The sequence below is a fragment of the Drosophila guanche genome, unplaced genomic scaffold (genome assembly GCF_900245975.1).
Source record: "Drosophila guanche unplaced genomic scaffold, DGUA_6, whole genome shotgun sequence".
NCBI classification, from domain to species: Eukaryota; Metazoa; Arthropoda; class Insecta; order Diptera; family Drosophilidae; genus Drosophila; species Drosophila guanche.
In genome coordinates, this window is record NW_022995765.1 from 298,502 (window position 1) to 316,201 (window position 17,700).

Consider the following 17,700-nt stretch of genomic DNA (forward strand, 5'->3'; position numbering starts at 1 on the left):
GGGCCACCTAACCTAACCAAAAACCGAACCTCCTAAACCCCTTTTGTCGACATTACACTGCTAGCTCTTAACGATCGTGTGTCCTCTTTTCTTACAATGTTGGCCAATGCACAGCAACCGTTTGCGACTGTTGCTGGGACTGGGCCTGAGACTCTCCGCACGCTTACCGCACGCTGCTTTTCTCTTTCATGTCGATCGCTGGCTAGGCTCGGGCCAGCCTCGAACTCCGGCGCAGGCGCAGGCGCAGGCGCGCAGCTTGATCTCCTCCCTGCCACTCTACCATCGGACGTCGTCGTTCGGTCGTGATCTTGCCGGTAAGTGGTCTTGTATCTTGAATTCGTAAAAATACTCGTACACAAACCGGACCCGTAGTGAATTTAGGTGTGGGGTGGGCTGGGGACGACTACTGCCACACAGAGGCAGTCTCTCTCCCTCTCTTACACACATACACATATAAAAGGGCAGGTGTGTCGATCGTGTGAGAACCACGTTCCAAACCATTTTCTCACGATCTTCGCTTCTGATATTTCTTTTTGTTTTGTTTTTGTATTTGGCTCCGGTTTCCTCCAACCAAGACTGTGACTGGGCCCTTCAATGCATTTGCGTGTGTGTGCGAGCGACCCTTCTCCACCTCCGGGCACACCGTCTTGGTTGTCGTCCTTTGTCCCTGCCTCTGCGTCTGGAGTGATTCGTATGCAGTTTGTGCATTGTAGTTTTTAATGACTTGGGCTTGCGTTCGAGATGCGATCGGGGTTTGGGTTACGATACTTCGCCGCCATTCGTTCATCATTCAGCGGTTTTACCTATAAGATTAAGTATATTTTGTGTTGCCTGCCTCTGTCTCGCTGCCTGCATTTTCTTTTAGCATTTTGGGTGCCTTTCCTGCTATATATCCATATAGCCATATTTTTATTTTGTTATTTTCCGTTGTCGTACGTATCTGGGTCTCTTGTGGCTCATATTTTTGTCTGTGTGATGGGCACTGATCGCACTAAAAACAAGACGGATGGACGGACAGACGGACGGACAGACATGGCTCTATCGACTCGGCTATTGATGCTGATCAAGAATATATATACTTTATGGGGTCGGAAACGCTTCCTTCTGTGCGTTACATACAACCGTTATTCCCCACAAATACAATATACCCTATTTACTCCTCGATACCGGGTATAATGAGTTAGAATAGCGTAGCGTCAAGGACAACATGAGACCTCAAAAGGGGAAACTAGTAAATGTAGTTGGGACTGTAACAGAAATTATCTTATGGAGATCTACTTTAAAAGATCGTTTATCAATGCGTAAGAAACTCTGTAAACATGCCAATTGAAAGGCTTAAGCTTCACCTAATTGAATACATTCTTTACTTTAATAAATGTACACATCTTTATAGTACGACCTAAATAGTTTCTGTTAATTTATAACATCATTTAGCTTCCCAGAACCTACACAAGATTTAATCAAATTAACAAATTTTGTTTTTGGAGTCGGGGCCAAATTTTGAAAAAGAATTGTAACAGTGTGATATCACATGAGTCACACAAATTTTGGTGACTCTAGTCCTTATGGTCTCTGAAAACGGGGCGTCAAACAAGAGGAAGGACGGACAGACGGAAACACAGCCATCGGCCATTGATGCTGATCAAATAAACGTTATGGGGTCGTATAGCCGTGGCCGTAGCTCCTCTTGACTCTTCGACTGAAGATACAGAAGAAACAACATTAGGATTGGGCTCTGTGATGAATGATGACTCGGTTTCTTTTTTCGGTTTCTTTGTTGCCCCTACTGCTATTGGGTTCCTTTGCTGTTCTTTGCTGCCCCTGCCCCTTTTGTGTTCTTTGCTGCCCTTTAACTCGATTAGACACGCCGCGTGTAAGTCTCTAATTTTTTGGTTGTTAACTTTGCTTGTTGTGGGCACACGTGTTCAAGGGGCAACTGTGACTGCTGCTGCAGTTCTTTCCCTCGTTATCGGCTATGCTTCTGCTTAATTTTCGTGTTGTTGTTTCGTTATCTTTTGTCTCGGATCTTCTCTGTGTCCAGCCAGCTACGAGGCAGCAATCACAGCTTTGAGGCAGCATTCACATCAGTTTGGTGTGGAAAAGTAGTATTTCCGACACAAATCGCAGTCGGAGCGCAAAATTATCGAGAAGCTTTGTTTTGGAGTTTGTAACCAATTGGCTGGAGAACAATTTTGCATGTCTTAAAAGGCGTAATGCTATGAAAAACAGCCGTATTCTTTAAATTTTAGATTATTATTATTAATTTTATTATTATTATTTGTCTATAATATTTATCACTTGAACTGTGTGTCCCAACTAAAGCTTTTTTGTTTGTTTGTTCTTAAAAAATAAGGGGTGGGAGATTCAATGAAACGGGGCACTATCCGGCATCCATTGACCAGGAAGACTTTTACTTTCTAAATCGTTCTTTGCATTCTCTTTATATCTCTCTCTCTCTCTTTCAGAGTTCCTGTGTGCTACCACGGACGCCAGACATTCTCCTCATCCTCGCTGTCCACCTCCAATTCCATTTTGGAGGAGCAAGTGGTGAGTAGGGAGCCACTGCTAAGACGTTCGCTGCTGAACAAACTGGAGTGGGGGCTGCCGGCAAAGCTGGACACGGGAGAAATAGGCACGGAGTAGGCGTCCCGACTGGCAATCTGCACGGAGAGTGGCGCGTTGATTGGCAGCGCCTCCTGGACAGCAGGTTGCAGTTGATTGAGTCGCTGTCCCAGATGTGTCATCAGTTGGGTGCCCAGGCTGACATTCATGCCGGGCAGATGCGACAGTGAGCGGGATACCTCGTTGACGGCATGGATGTAGCCAGAGCGAAAGCCCTCAGCCGGACTGAGACTCTCATCACCGCTGGCGCGCTTGTGCTGGCGTTTCTGCTTCATCTTCTGTAGGTGGGTTACTGTTAGCTCCAGGATGTCGGCCTTTTCCAAGCGTGTGACGTGTTCGCCCTCCGACTCAAGAGTGGCTACCATTAGATCCTTTAATTCATCCAGGCACTTGTTGATGCGCGCCCGACGCTTGCGCTCCAGCATGGGCTTCATCACCTTTCGGTACTGATAGGTTTTTGACATTTCCGATATTTGTGTTGACGACATTTTTGGCTGTTTTCTGTGTTTCTGACTCTCCTTCTGAGTGGTTTTCTGTGTTTCAGTCCCTACTTTGTGTGGTGTGTTTCTTTTGAGCTGTGGCTGCTCCGACGGCTACAGACGTTGTGTGCTGTCTTACAGCGTTGGCCCTTGATTTTATAGCTGCCCTGAAACAACCCCCATGGAACCAAGAATCGGTTCGGTTCGGGCCCCTGTTCTGGCGTTTCGTGTCATGGTGCAGAGCGGGACGGGGCGAAGCGAAGCGTGTGCTGGCATTAGGGTTGGTCTCCCTTCCGCTTCTTCTAGGGACTGCTCCTTATTGTTTGTACGATTTCTTATTGTTGCGGGGGTCTGGCTTGGGCACCCTTATCAACGTTTAAGGGAGCAGGATCGCTGCAAGGATCGTTTCGCATTGTGTGTGTGCCTTGGTACCGTGGGAAACACTTTCCAGCTCAGTTTCTCACACCAGTATGCTCTCTCGATTCGCTCGCTTCGCTCACCTGCCCTGAACGAGCAACGGAGCATGAGCCATGTGCTGGGCCCTGGATGGATATGGGCTCGGACAGCGACTCGGAGGATGGGAATTTGCGAGCAGGAACAGCTGCTGTTCCGTTTCTAGATTTGTGTGTTATGATTTGACTACAAAAAACTCTAAGCGAGCATGAGGATATTGAACTGCTTGCTTTATGCCATCTCATTTAGGTTTCTCGAGGTTCCCACGGCTACGCCAGGGATATAGTGAGGCGGGACACAGGGATGGGACGGTGCGATTCGTCGGCAACTTCCTGTTTACCGTTGGCATTCCACCTTTTGGATCGTATTCGTGCCCGGCCGAGCCTGGCATCCTGCACTTGTTGGTCGGCTGCTATGGTCCCGATGACGATCCGGTGGGAACATTGCTCGTGTGCGTCGAGTGTTCGACTTGCTCGTTCCATTCTGCTTGCACCTTGCCCGATCCTTGATCTCTGCTGTGGCTCTGCCACTGTCTCTCTTCTGTTCCTGTAAATAGGGGCTAAGCTAGCGATGTTGCTCCTGGGGAGCTGCTTGCGTGCGGCTCGCGGTGGACACACTTTCGGGTACAAGTTGCTCGCGTTCCAGGACTTTTGTAATCGATTGTATTGTCTCACTGAATTGCTCGTGGCACCAAGGAGTGGGGAACACTTTAATTTTGGGTGGATTCTCTTGGGTGATAAAAGTTTCATTTTAAGTAATGAAAAAGGAAAAGACAATTATCATGGAATGAGCTGAAAGTATATTCTGTAATAGTTATTAAGTGAAATATAACTTCAGAATCAGAGTACTTGAGACAGAGATATGTATATTTTTTAAACATAAACGCTGTTAATTAGGTTGTACTCTTTGGCAAATCGGATTGCAGAAAATAAACAAAAAAGATATCATACAAATCTGTTCACCTATTTTTGGTGTCCGTTCCGCAAACAACTCTTTATGAGTTCAAAATTTTCGGTAACATTTTGTTTTTTTTCTAATATTCCCCCAACATAAACTTAAGTACCTGGTCAATATGACCATCCAATTTCGCTGTGGCGATTAAATAAAACAAAATTCTGTTCAAATTCTACTCAATAACAGGTAAAACAGAAACAGTGGTTTAGTGGAAACAGTGGTTTCAATCCTTCATAGCTAACTCTGGAGACTGTTGCTTCTTTTGAAGCCTACCAATGCTTTTTTTTCAATTCATATATTTATTAAATTTTTTGATTATTATAAAAATTTTAAAGCATATGGAAATTGTTAGGTATACAAACAAATGTATTTCTTGAATACAACTAGGTGGAAGATCAATAGGGAAGCTCTTTTACTTAGTGCTAGTAAAATAAAGAATAAATATTGGTAAATGTGTTTCTCCAAATCCATGGGAGATCAAATACAATATACGAACTTAGAAACTATCACAGGAACATCACATCAAATCATAAATATAAGCTGCTTATTGTAGGTACAAATTCTGAGGCAAATGTTTACACTAAACCTTGGTTTAAAACTTTGATCGTTGCTGAATATCTTTATGGCCTACGAACTAAACCCACAGTAGTAATGCTCTCAATGTTTATTCGTTAAGTTACGGAGTTGCTTCAGCCCTGGTTCACCACGGCCGCCAGACATCTTCGCCATTGGGGTTGTCATTGTCGTCATCCTGAAGGGGTGGTGTGATGGGTCGCTCTTCGTGCTGATGCTGCTCCAATTTGCGTTCCAAGAGATTGACATGCTCCTCGCTGAGTTCGGGCGTGTTCCGTTCCTCCTTCAGGTCCTTTAGCTGATGTCCCAGCTGCTTCATTAGGCGTGTGCCGAACTTGAGATCCAGACCGGGCACGGTGGAGAATATGTGCGAGACCTCGTAGGCGGCTTGTGTATAGCCCGCGCGGAATTTGTCAAAGTTGACCTGTGCTGAGCAGGAGGAGGAAGAAGACGGACTGCAAGCTGGACTGGAGCCTGGACTGGCCAATCGCAGCTGCTGCTGCGTCTTCAAATAGTTAACCGTCAGCTCCAGTATGTCGGCCTTCTCCAGCTTGCTGACCTGATCCCCCTGCGCGTCCATCGTATCGGCAATGAGATCTTTCAGCTCGTCCAAGTACAGGTTCATGCGGGCCCGTCGCTTGCGCTCCAGCAATGGTTTGGTCACCTTGCGGTAGTGCTGCGTCTTGGTCATAAATCTCTGACCCTGCACTGCCATTGTTTTATGTCTTTTTTATTTTGTTACTTAAATTTGGCAAATGCAAATGATCTACGATGAGCTGCGGAACTTGCTGATGTTATTAGTATGGCTTTTGCTTCTGTTGCTGCTGCTCTGCACTGCACGGTAGTCGCTTGAGAAATGATCTTGCCGTAAGGTAAGCTGATCCTTTTTGTAGCTGCAAAAACGTCGTCGGTGCAATACACTTGCAAAATCCTCCCCTAACTGTTACCTCGCACAAGCGACGATCGCAACGAAGCAGTAATCGGGTAAGAGACGGAGCATCGGCGACGGCGTCAGTGGCAGCGTTGTCTGTGTGGCACTGTGTCTCGCTTTCTGCATGTGTCAAGATATTTTTGTGTGCAACATTGAACAAAACAAAAAACGAGAAGGGACGTGTGACACGCTTCTTACGCGTCACAACTTTTATAGCCGGCACTCAGTACTACATCTGCACCTTAGCGGGTATTTGTCAAATTTTTTTTCATCTGTCATCTACATCAACATCACTACTCACGCAAACACGATTCTTTAGCTCGCCCCCCTTCCTTAGAGCCACACACTGCAAATCTACAGCAGATTAGATCATTATTATAGCCAGAATGAAGAAATTCATTTGCAATTTTTTTCACATTCTCTCATTTCACACTCTACATCATGCAGTGTGCGTCACTTTTTGATAATGGTGAGCTAAAAGGGCGCGTTGGTGGGAGAAGAGATGTAGATGTAGATGACAGATGTAGAAAAAATGTAAAATTCGAAACAAATCATTAAGAGACAGATAAGAGACAATTTTGTCCCGAAACAGCAAAATTTCGCATCTTTTCCACTATGATCACCACCGATTGGCTAATGTCAAGTTTTTCAGCACGATAATACACGATAATATTTTAAGTTTCTCGATGTTGTTTCTTCAATCTCAGGTACAAAATAGGCACTATTTAATAAATTCATGAAATCTGCTTCGATTGTTATGAGAAATGTCTTAATTTAAGGTTAGTATTACTAGAATATAAACAAAAATATTTAACGTCAATTCTGTGAGCATATTATTGTTTAGAAAACTTAGACAAATAAAAAAACGAAAAGTGAACAAATTAGTACATGAGAGTTGTTTTGGCTTGCCATTTTTTCGATCTGTTAAAGCTTTTCATTTCTTTTTTTTTCATTGCCTGTTTGCTAAGAACACAGTTATTAATACACGAAAAAATTGGTGTGCTTGCCTTCATTCGTTTAGAAGTTTTATTTCCCTCCTTAAATTACCCACCTTCAATTGCTTTTTTCAAGTGTGTTGACTAGGGCCCAATAACACGTTCTTTTAATCTTTACCCAGGCGATGTGCTCACTCGTTTTCGGTGCTGATGGTGGCCTCTCCCTCGTGCTTTTGCCGTGCGCCGACGCAACAGTGCCGGTAGGAGCATGAACATGAAGAAACTGTAGTTTCTTCATGGTCATAAAGCAACTATATAAGGCGGTCTCGTCGGCAAAAATTATGGAAAAGTGCGAGTGAAAAGTACGAGTGAAAGGGCTCTCGCTGTAAGTGTGAGGGCAACGACAATGGAGTGTGCTGATTAACCATTTGAAGGCAATGTGAAAAACATAATAATTGTTTCATAATTTAATTTTTAATAGTTTGCTATATGATAGTAGTCTTTGTTTTGAAAAAAAAAACATTTTGAAAAAATGTTTAAACAAATTTAGTCAGCAACCAACCTTCCGCGTCGACAAGCAAACGAGCACTGAACATAGGCAGAACCATAAAGCAACTATATAAGGAGGCCTCGTCGGCGGCAGAGTTACTCGCTGCTTTTCACAATTCTCAGTGCACGTTTGCTTGTCGACACGGAAGGTTGGTTGCGGAAGATTTTTTTGTTCAAAATTTTGCAAAATGTTTATTCTTTCAAAACACTGACTACTTTCATGAAGCAAACTATTAAAAACTAAATAATGTAACAATTATTATGTTTTTTCACATTGCTTTTAAATGATTAATCAGCACACTCCATTGTCGTTGCCCTCACACTTACAGCGAGAGCCCTTTCACTCGCACTTTTCACTCGCACTATTCCATAATTTTCTCCGACGAGACCTCCCTATATAGTTGCTTTATGGGCAGAACCATGAAGAAACTATAGTTTCTTTATTGGCAGAACCAGCGAGTAACTCTGCCACCGACGAGGCCTCCTTATAGTTTCTTCAGCACTTAAGCCATAAAGCAACTATATAAGGAGGTCTCGTCGGAAAAAATTATGGACTAGTGCGAGTGAAAGGGCTCTCGCTGTAAGTGTGAGGGCAACGACAATGGAGTGTGCTGATTAATCATTTGAAGGCAAATTGAAAAAACATAATAATTGTTTCATAGTTTAATTTTTAATAGTTTGCTACATGATAGTAGCCTGTGTTCTGAAAAAATAAACATTTAAAAAAAAATAAAAATAAAATTTTGTCCGCAACCAACCTTCCGCGTCGACAAGCAAACGTGCACTGAGAATTGGGTAACGCAGCGAGTAACTCTGCCACCGACGAGGCCTCCTTATATAGTTGCTTTATGAGCTATAGAGCCAATCTCAACGTCTCATTGTGTGACTGCGAGTGTGCTTGTGCTCTTCTTTTTTGGCGCACAGTTGCCGAGCCCGAAGCAGCAGTAGAGACACAGACCTCATTTCCTCTTTGGCGCTACATTGCGTTGCATTTACGCATCAACCACCACAAGATCCAGCACCACCCAGGCCAGCAGCCGGTGTTCTTTCCTTTTCTCAATTCTAGCTTATGCTATGTGGGTTGTTGGTGCATCGTGAGAAAGTTTACTTGAGGCATTCCCACAAGTATTGGGATTGTTCCGCGCTCCTGTTCGGGGATCGAGTCGGGTCTCGGTCAGCTGTGACACTTGTTTCGCGCATTTTGCGAGATTGGGTTTTGTGTTTTCGACTTTCGAGTTGAGCAAATTCGCCTGCCCGGCCGACAGCCCAGGGTAGTTGAGCCAAGACCGAGGGTCGTCGTTGGGCCTTTTGCATTCCATTAATCGAGATGTTAGCATACACAGAACTGCAACAAAGATGACATTTGATGGGAGACAGTTCTTCGTGAGGGATATTTTTAAGTTCATGAGCGGCCTGTTGTTTTGATTTGTAACAGACGGACGGACGGACAGACATACAAATATAATGTAACGCACAGAAGGAAACGTTTCCGACCACATAAAGTACATATGTATATTCTTGATCAGCATCAATAGCCGAGTCGATAGAGCCATGCCTGTCTGTACGTCTGTCTGTCTTGTTGAGCGCCTGGATCTCAGAGACTATAAAAGCTAGAGCCATCCAATTTTGGATCCAGATGGCTGTATGCTCACACTGTTACAAGTGTATTTCAAAAATGAGCCACGCCCCCTTCCGCCTCCGCAAAAGGGCGCAAACCTCACAAATCTACAGTTTTGAAGATAAAAGAAAACTAAACGCCATTCCGTAGAGAATGGCCATATCTATCAGATCATCAAATTGGGATCCGATCGGATCATTATTATAGCCAGAATGAAGAAATTAATTTGCAGTGGCTAAACCCACCCTGTCCCGCAGCTCTTGTTGTTCTTTTCACATTCTCTCATTCACACTCTGCTCCTGCTTCACTCGGCCCCTGCCTCTGCCGTCCCTCTGCCAAACCCTCTACCGACTTTTAACCCACCCCGTTTCGCAGCTTATATTTGTTTTTTTTTTTTGTGCGGTCGCTGCCTCTGCCTCTGCCGCGAGTCTGCAGTATGTGGGTCTAGGGAAGGGCGGCGAGCGTGTTGGTGTGAGAAGTGTTGTAGATGACAGATGACAGATGAAGAAAAAATTTAAAATTTGACAAAACACCGCTGAGGTGCAGATGCACTATTGTCCCAATGACCAGTTTTGGTGGCTGTTTACGCCAAATTAGCGCAAATTATGGCCGGGAGCAATTAGTATTTTGTATAAGTAAAATGAATTTGTAGCATTAAGATATTGAATTGTTGCATTTACGACACACTCACAGAAGTTTGTTGCTATAGAACATACATGTAATATGTGAATACGATAGAGAAAGAGGAAGAACATGCATTTAATAGGTGAATATCGAAATTGAAAAGAAGAAGAGATTAAATTGATTTGAATTCCGACTCGGTCGAACCAGCGGCACTTGTCCTTTTATTTCGAGATTTTGATTCCGAACTGGTTGCGAGGAGTTGCGGAAACAGTGGCCAAAAGCTAACTTTTAAAAGTTATAACCAAGACTCGGTTTTTAACGCTTTGTGTTAGAAAAAGAGTGACCATCAAAGTTGCGTACCAGAAATTTTCATAGATGTCGCCACTTTCGAAAAATCTGCTGTGAAACCTAGCCGTCATTATTGCACAGAATGTGCAGGGAAAAAGTACCAATTGTATTGCTGTTTTAAATATCTCATAAATTGGAAAATACGATTAACTGATCCAATTTTTATGATGCATTTTATTTAGTAGGCTTTTTACTACGTGTTCTGTAATGTGACCGATATCTAGTGGTAGGCGATGTCTTCTACATCTAGATGTAGTCCTAAGTGCCGGGTATAAAAGTTGTGACGACTAAGAAGCGTCTCACACGTCCCTTCTTGTTTTTTTTTTTTTTGTCTGGACGTTGATATGCAATGACTGCACCATCAAGTGGCCCATGCGACACCAAGCCAAAGCCTGTTACGCGCGGAACCCAGCAGAACGCAGCCCTCCTCCCGCCCAACCGACCGAGGGGCGCTGCCGCATGACGCTCGGCGCGAAGCGGTCGCGAGCATGCAGGAAAGATTAAATGTTAGGCTAATATTCGAGGAAAATTAGAGCTAAACACAACTAGACTAGAGCTACTAAAGCTAAGCAAGCAAAAATTACCAAAATCAAAAACAAGACAAAACTAAAATGAAACTAACTACGGGAGAGGTAGGGTAGTATAAGAGATTTAAGAAGAGGAAGTGAGTTAGTTGAGGATATAATGTGGTAGAGGGAATTATAATCAGAACCCTAAAGGGTTCGTGCAAGGCATAATTCGATCTGCTAGTGGAAGGAACAAAGGAATATAGTTTCTAGTGGGTCAAGTAAGGGCTGTCTGCATCCCCCTTGATCAAGTTGTGCATAAAAATTACACCAAGCATCTTTCTACGACTAACTAAGGATGGAAGATTTATTAAAAGAAGTCGACTACGGTAGGATGGCAGTCTTACAGTTGCATCCCAGTTGAGGCCCCGTAGGTCGAATAATAAAAATTTGGTTTGTACTGATTCAATACGGTCCTGATGTATGTTGTACTGAGGGCACCATACACATGAACCGTATTCTAAAATCGGACGAAGCGAGATATAGAGATTCTTCGTTATATAGGGGTCATCACCTCTTTATAAACCCAAGCACACCCATGGCTTTATTTACCATGGTAGAAATGTGTTCAAAAAACTTTAACTTGGGGTCTAGTTTAACACCTAGAGCATCAACCAATGTAATTCTCTCAAGAGAACTACCGCCGAGGGTGTAAGGAGCCAGGAAGGGGCTGGAGCGATATAAAGTCATTACATTGCACTTCGAGGCATTAAGTTGTAACATATTTGCACAGCACCATGACTGAAAGCTATTGAGATCAGATTGCAAGCGAGAGTGAAATGAAATGTCCTTATACTGGACACAGAGTTTAACATCATCCGCATACATAAGTACTCGAGAATTTGTTAATACCGAAGACAGGTCATTAATAAAGAGTGTGAAAAGTAAGGGGCCTAAATGGCTACCCTGTGGTACTCNAGCATTTTTCTACGACTAACTAAGGATGGAAGATTTATTAAAAGAAGTCTACTACGGTAGGATGGCAGTCTCACAGTTGCATCCCAGTTGAGGCCCCGTAGGGCAAATAATAAAAAGTTTTTCTGTACTGATTCAATACGGTCCTGATGTATGTTGTACTGAGGGCACCATACACATGAGCCGTATTCTAAAATCGGACGAACAAGCGAGATATAGAGAGTCTTCGTTATATAGGGGTCCTCAAATTCCTTTGACCACCTCTTTATAAACCCAAGCACACCCATGGCTTTATTTACCATGGTAGAAATGTGTTCAGAAAACTTTAACTTGGGGTCTAGTTTAACACCTAGATCATCAACCAATGTAATTCTCTCAAGAGAACTACCGCAGAGGGTGTAAGGAGCCAGGAAGGGGCTGGAGCGATAAAAAGTCATTACATTGCACTTCGAGGCATTAAGTTGTAACATATTTGCACAGCACCATGACTGAAAGCTATTGAGATCAGATTGCAAGCGAGAGTGAAATGAAATGTCCTTATACTGGACACAGAGTTTAACATCATCCGCATACATAAGTACTCGAGAATTTGTTAATACCGAAGACAGGTCATTAATAAAGAGTGTGAAAAGTAAGGGGCCTAAATGGCTACCCTGTGGTACTCCAGAAGTAACCATAACAGGTAAAGATAAGGAGTTTTTGAAAAGGACCCTTTGAGACCTAGAACACAGGTAGCTAGAAATCCATCTCAACAGATTGGGCGGAAACCCTAGAAGGTCGAGCTTTTGTGCAAGAAGAGAATGGTTTATAGAATCGAATGCCTTACTGAAGTCAGTGTAAATAACATCCGTCTGTAAGTTACCTTGGAATCCTTTAATTACAAAGGAGGTGAACTCTAAAAGATTAGTGGTTGTTGATCGTCGCCGTATAAATCCGTGCTGAGCTGGAGATATAAGTGATTTGCAGAGATGCTGCAAGTGCGCAGTTAAAAGTTTCTCGAACATTTTAGGAATAGCGGATAGCTTGGATATACCTCTATAGTTTTTTAGCGACAGACTTGCTACCTTTCTTATGGAGAGGAATTATAAAGGATTCCTTCCAGATGGGGGGAAAGCTAGAAGAATGGATGGATAGAGTGAATAGTTTAAGCAAAGGTCCGCACAGAGACTCGGCACAGTACCTGAGTACACAGCCGGGAACTCCGTCAGGGCCCGGTGAAAATGCCTGCTTAACTAATTGTAGTTCATGAAGTAAGGAGCCTTCATTAAACAAAGGGCAGAAAATGCCATTCGACCTTGGTAAACTATATGGATACATATGACCTGGGTAGCTTTCCTGGGAATAGGTGGTTTGAAAAAATTGTACAAAAAGATCGGCGATTGCCTGATCATTGTTTGCCGACATATTCAAAAATGATAGCGAGGATGGATGTGCGGACGTTCTACGCTTACTGTTTACAAAGCTGTAAAACTGTTTAGGGTCCTGTGAAAAACGCATCCTGCATCGAAGGAGGTAGTTCCTATAGCATTGAGCATTAAAAACAGTGAAATTTGACCGAGCTATTAAGTAATTAGAAAGAGAAGAGGGAGAACAAACTTCTTGAGATATTTTAAATAGTCTTGATTTTAGGTTCTTTAGACTGGATAACTCTTTGGTGAACCAATGAGGTTTCGCAGATCTAGTCGGACATGAAAGTGGGACCACGTGTCAAAAATTGTGTCAAGTACATTGTAAAAAATGTTTGTGCCTTCAATGACGTCAGTGCACAAGTACAGAGCGGACCAATCAAAATTTCTTTAATTCAATAACTCGAAGCATTTGAGCCGAAATGCTTTCGTCGCCTGCGCAAGTCTATCGGATGGGCGTGCTAGGCTATGTCATCCAGGTTATAGATAGCTGTGAAGCTTTCAACTACTATCGTCAGAAATCCATACCACTCGCCCTCACGAGCACAATTGTTGCGATGCCAGGCCTGTTTCGTGTCTAGTTCGTTAGGACCCAAGGAGTTTTTTACATGGTTGACTTGAGACAGGGACAGGTCTAATAAGCCATCAATAAACTCATGTCGTGACATGGGCACAAGGTTGTTTGACTCGTTAACCGAAGACCAGACAGTACCTGGCAGGTTGAAATCCCCAAGAACTATTAAATGGTCAGTAGGTCCAATATCTATCGACACTTCGAAAGTTGATGATAGCAGTCTTTAGGTATGGTGAGCGGGAGTGCTCGTGTTAACAACGCTACGGTCCGGACAAAGCACAGATCAAGCAATCGACCCAAGGAGTTTTTTACATGGTTGACTTGAGACAGGGACAGGTCTAATAAGCCATCAATAAACTCATGTCGTGACATGGGCACAAGGTTGTTTGACTCGTTAACCGAAGACCAGACAGTAACTGGCAGGTTGAAATCCCCAAGAACTATTAAATGGTCTTTATCAGATAACGAGGAAGAAACAGTTTTTAAGGCAGACAAATGCTGCTCGTATATTAGTACATCCGAATTCGGTGGAATATACGAGCAAGTGACATAAATAGACTGGCCGGGAAGAATCAGTCTAACACAGAGGAATTCCAGGTCTTGTGAGACCTGAACTATGAAAAGTTCCGACGTAAAGTAAGAGTTTACTGCAATCAGAGCCCCTCCTCCACGTCGAGACGAACGATCATTCCTATAAATTGTGTACCGATCTACCAAAACTTCGGAACTAAGAATGTCCGGCTTTAACCAGGTTTCGGTAAACACAATAACATGGGATGAAAATGTGAAACTATCCAAAAAAAGAGTGGTCAGCTTACTACGTAAGCCGCGAGCATTTTGATAGGCTACAAAGAGGGATGATAGTTTTTTGACTGCAAGGAATTGCAGTGGGAAGAGGTGGATGGAGCAGAGGAGGAAGGACCACTGGCCTCACTATTAGGAGGAGTTATGGGGGGCCTATTTTTCATATTAGCCTTAAACTCTTTCACAACCAGGTGCTCTGGCCAAAATTTGGAAGAGCAAATGGTCTCGAAATGAGTTGAAGACACGCTAATCTTGAAAGAGGATATCTCCCTGGTATAAGAGAAATTAAACTTCTCCACCTTTAAGCCAACGGCTTTTATTTTGCTTTGTATGCAAGCAGTTACATCATTAGATGTGAGGTCAGGGGCAAGCCGAGAGACAAAAACTTGCCGCTTTGGTGGGACTCCCACCAGAGGTTTTGGCACCACAGATCTGGTACCTGTGACGGCAATATCCGGTGGTCCGGGACTTTTCGCAATCATTTCTAGACGGTTCGATTGGGCAGAAGTCTGGTGGACAAATTTGGTGGCTTTAGCTTTTATAGTCTCTGAGAACTAGCCGACAAACGGACACACAGACAGACTCGGCTATTGATGCTGCTCAAGAATATATGTACATATGTATATGTATACTTTATGGGGTCGGAAACGTTTCCCTCTGTGCGTATGTAAAGCACTTCCACACAAATCCACTTTTGTGAACAAATACAATATACCCTATTTACTCTTCGAGTACCGGGTATAAAAATGTTCTTCTCCTTAAACACATTTAGCATAAAATAAAACCATCAAAATTATTTAAACGGTTTATTGAAAGTAAATTAATTTTTGTTCGATATACTTGTACATTGATAGATTTTAGGTTTTTACGAAGATACATTAAACTCGTTAAATACACATATAGCAACACACACATATACATATAGACTAATTAATGAAAATTAACGTGTTAGCTAGTCGCTAGTTTAGTTTGATTTTTGGTTTGTTTGGTTGTTAAATATTCGCTTAGAACGCTTGTGTAATACAATAAGATACAAATTTAAATATAATAATCAAATTCTTTGTGCTAGAAGGTAAGTTGAACGGGCTAAGTTGTTGCGTTGTTGTTTAATAAGAGGTACAAGTGTGTCTAACATTCGTAAGGTTGTTTTTTTGTTTCGCTTGGATACGCTTATCAACACTACTTCGATTTAAAACTCGGATTTTTCTGTTTTGTCTTAAAAACTAATTTTCATTAAAAGCGGACTGCTGGAGTCGTTTAGCAGAGGGTATAAAAGGATAAAGGGGTTTGTTTTCTTCAGTTCGTTTTGGTGTTTCACTTCCTAATAAATGTTGGTGAATTAAATAAGTTAAGTTATTTTATATGAATGATGAACTTAGGTGGGAAAAAGAATAACAATAATTAAAATTAAAATTAAAACGAGAAGGGACGTGTAAGACTTTTATACCCGTCACTCAGTACTACATCTGTACCTTAGCGGTTATTTGCAGAAAGGGGAACTTTTATAACTTTAAAAGTAAAAATTGAGAATTATATTAAACTTTTTTATATAAAAGTTACGAATAACACTTATTTTTAATTTTTTCAATAAAAATCAGAATTAAGAGTTTTTTTAAATTTATAATTTTAAAATCAAAAATAAGAATTAATTATGATTTTTATAATAAAAATCAATAATAAGAGTAATTGTTGATTTTTATTATAAATTTGAAAATAAGAGTTATTCCGTAACTTTTATTTAAAAAGTTGAAAATATAAGTTAAATTGATTATCCTTTGAACAGAGTGGTTTGTTATGATGACTGTATGTATATTCCTGATCTTTATATAAATAGTCCTTCAAGGACGAATTTTAAGGATCTCACTATTATTCTTTATATTTAGTGTTGAGCTTTCATAATAAGTTGCAGTACCATTCGGTGCATTACTTTGCAAAAAAAAAACCCATAAAACCATATCCCGAAAATCCCCACCCACTATAAAAGAAAGAATTGGGAAGTACGGCCCATTACGAAAACTTCACTTTATACCACGCGTTACGAAAGTACACTGCACAAGCAATGCGTTTAGTAAGTTAGTAAGCCTTAACTTAAGACTCTCCAACGATTAAGAGATAACACTATTATTAATATAACTGAGACTGGATAGCGCGACCGATGGATAGAGCGCGAGATAAGAGCTTACATATATTACTTCATAAAGAACTGGAATAAACGGTCGCTGCAATGCACTATGGGACTTTTACCATTTCTTTTGGCAAAAACTCTATTTAAAAATTATATTTCTTTAAAATCGAGGAACGCCTTTTCTTGCAATTGCATTGCATAATATTGCATTGATTAACAAACTTCCTTAATTTGTTGTACGCCAAAATTAAAAAAAAAAAACAAATTCCGATTTTACACTGAAGAGAAGGCGTTGCAGAGTGTGGAATGAGAGAATGTGAAAAAAAAGCTGCTAGACGGGGTGGGCTTAGCCACTTCAAATTTATGTCTTCATTCTGGCTATAATAATGATTCAATCTTATCCGAATAATCTGATAGATATGATCATTACCTACTTAACGGCGTTTTTAGTTTTCTTTTATCTTCAACATTGAGAATACAGCAGACTTTCGACCTTTGCGGAGGCTGGGCGAAATTTTTTAAATACACTTGTAACAGTGTGGCTATACAGCCATCTGGATTCAAAATCAAGAAGGCAAAAAATCGAAATCTATGATGCTCATATAAGCAGCAAAGAAAAATACTTGAATATATGTATATAGTTGATATATCAGCTCTATATTGGAACCATTTCCATAAAATTGAAATCTATGATGCTCATATAACTTTGATCAACTTAAGGAAGTGTTTAACACAATGCAAAAAGTTTCGTTTGGTTTCCGTTCCGAAGTAGCAACATAATTAAATATAAAAGGGGATGTACAACTTCAAAGATACATACATATGTATGCATGTTCAAAAGTTTAAAAACTACAAATAAGTGTAAGCAAGTTAAAATTATACCCCAAAGAAATTTTCAAAAAATTACAAACGGACTCGGTAGTATATGGTATACGCTACCTTATCGTTAGCAGGCCAGGATTTAACATGATTGAATAACTTGAACAGTTTGATTGAACATGATAATACATGATTGAACAACTCAAACAACTTGATTGGACATGAGTGAGCATGATTGAACATGTTTTAACTGTTAAAACGGGGTACGGGGTTGCACAGGGTATTTCGCAGGGAACCCAAAATATCGCACGGGACAATGTCGAGGGACAACTCCTTGCTTTTTATACCAGGGACTCAAAGAGTAAATAGGGTATATTGTATTTGTGTCTGTCTGTCCGTCCCTCT

At 41.6% G+C, this 17,700-nt stretch overlaps 2 protein-coding genes across 2 annotated transcripts; both read right to left on the reverse strand.

Moving 5' to 3' along the window:
- Positions 1-2,243: 2,243 nt before the first annotated feature.
- On the reverse strand, positions 2,244-3,240 carry LOC117591092 (enhancer of split mgamma protein). Its single transcript, XM_034284193.1, has one exon. It carries the CDS (start codon positions 3,108-3,110, stop codon positions 2,478-2,480), a length of 633 nt encoding a protein of 210 aa, XP_034140084.1. The 5' UTR covers positions 3,111-3,240; the 3' UTR covers positions 2,244-2,477.
- A 1,635-nt stretch (positions 3,241-4,875) lies between these two features.
- Positions 4,876-6,151, reverse strand: LOC117591091 (enhancer of split mdelta protein). Its single transcript, XM_034284192.1, has one exon. It carries the CDS (start codon positions 5,794-5,796, stop codon positions 5,209-5,211), a length of 588 nt encoding a protein of 195 aa, XP_034140083.1. The 5' UTR covers positions 5,797-6,151; the 3' UTR covers positions 4,876-5,208.
- Between the last annotated feature and the right edge of the window lie 11,549 nt (positions 6,152-17,700).

Coding starts and splice junctions, on each gene's coding strand:
- LOC117591092 (XM_034284193.1), bottom strand. CDS start 3,110: ATGTCGTCAACACAAATATCGGAAATGTCAAAAACCTATCAGTACCGA.
- LOC117591091 (XM_034284192.1), bottom strand. CDS start 5,796: ATGGCAGTGCAGGGTCAGAGATTTATGACCAAGACGCAGCACTACCGC.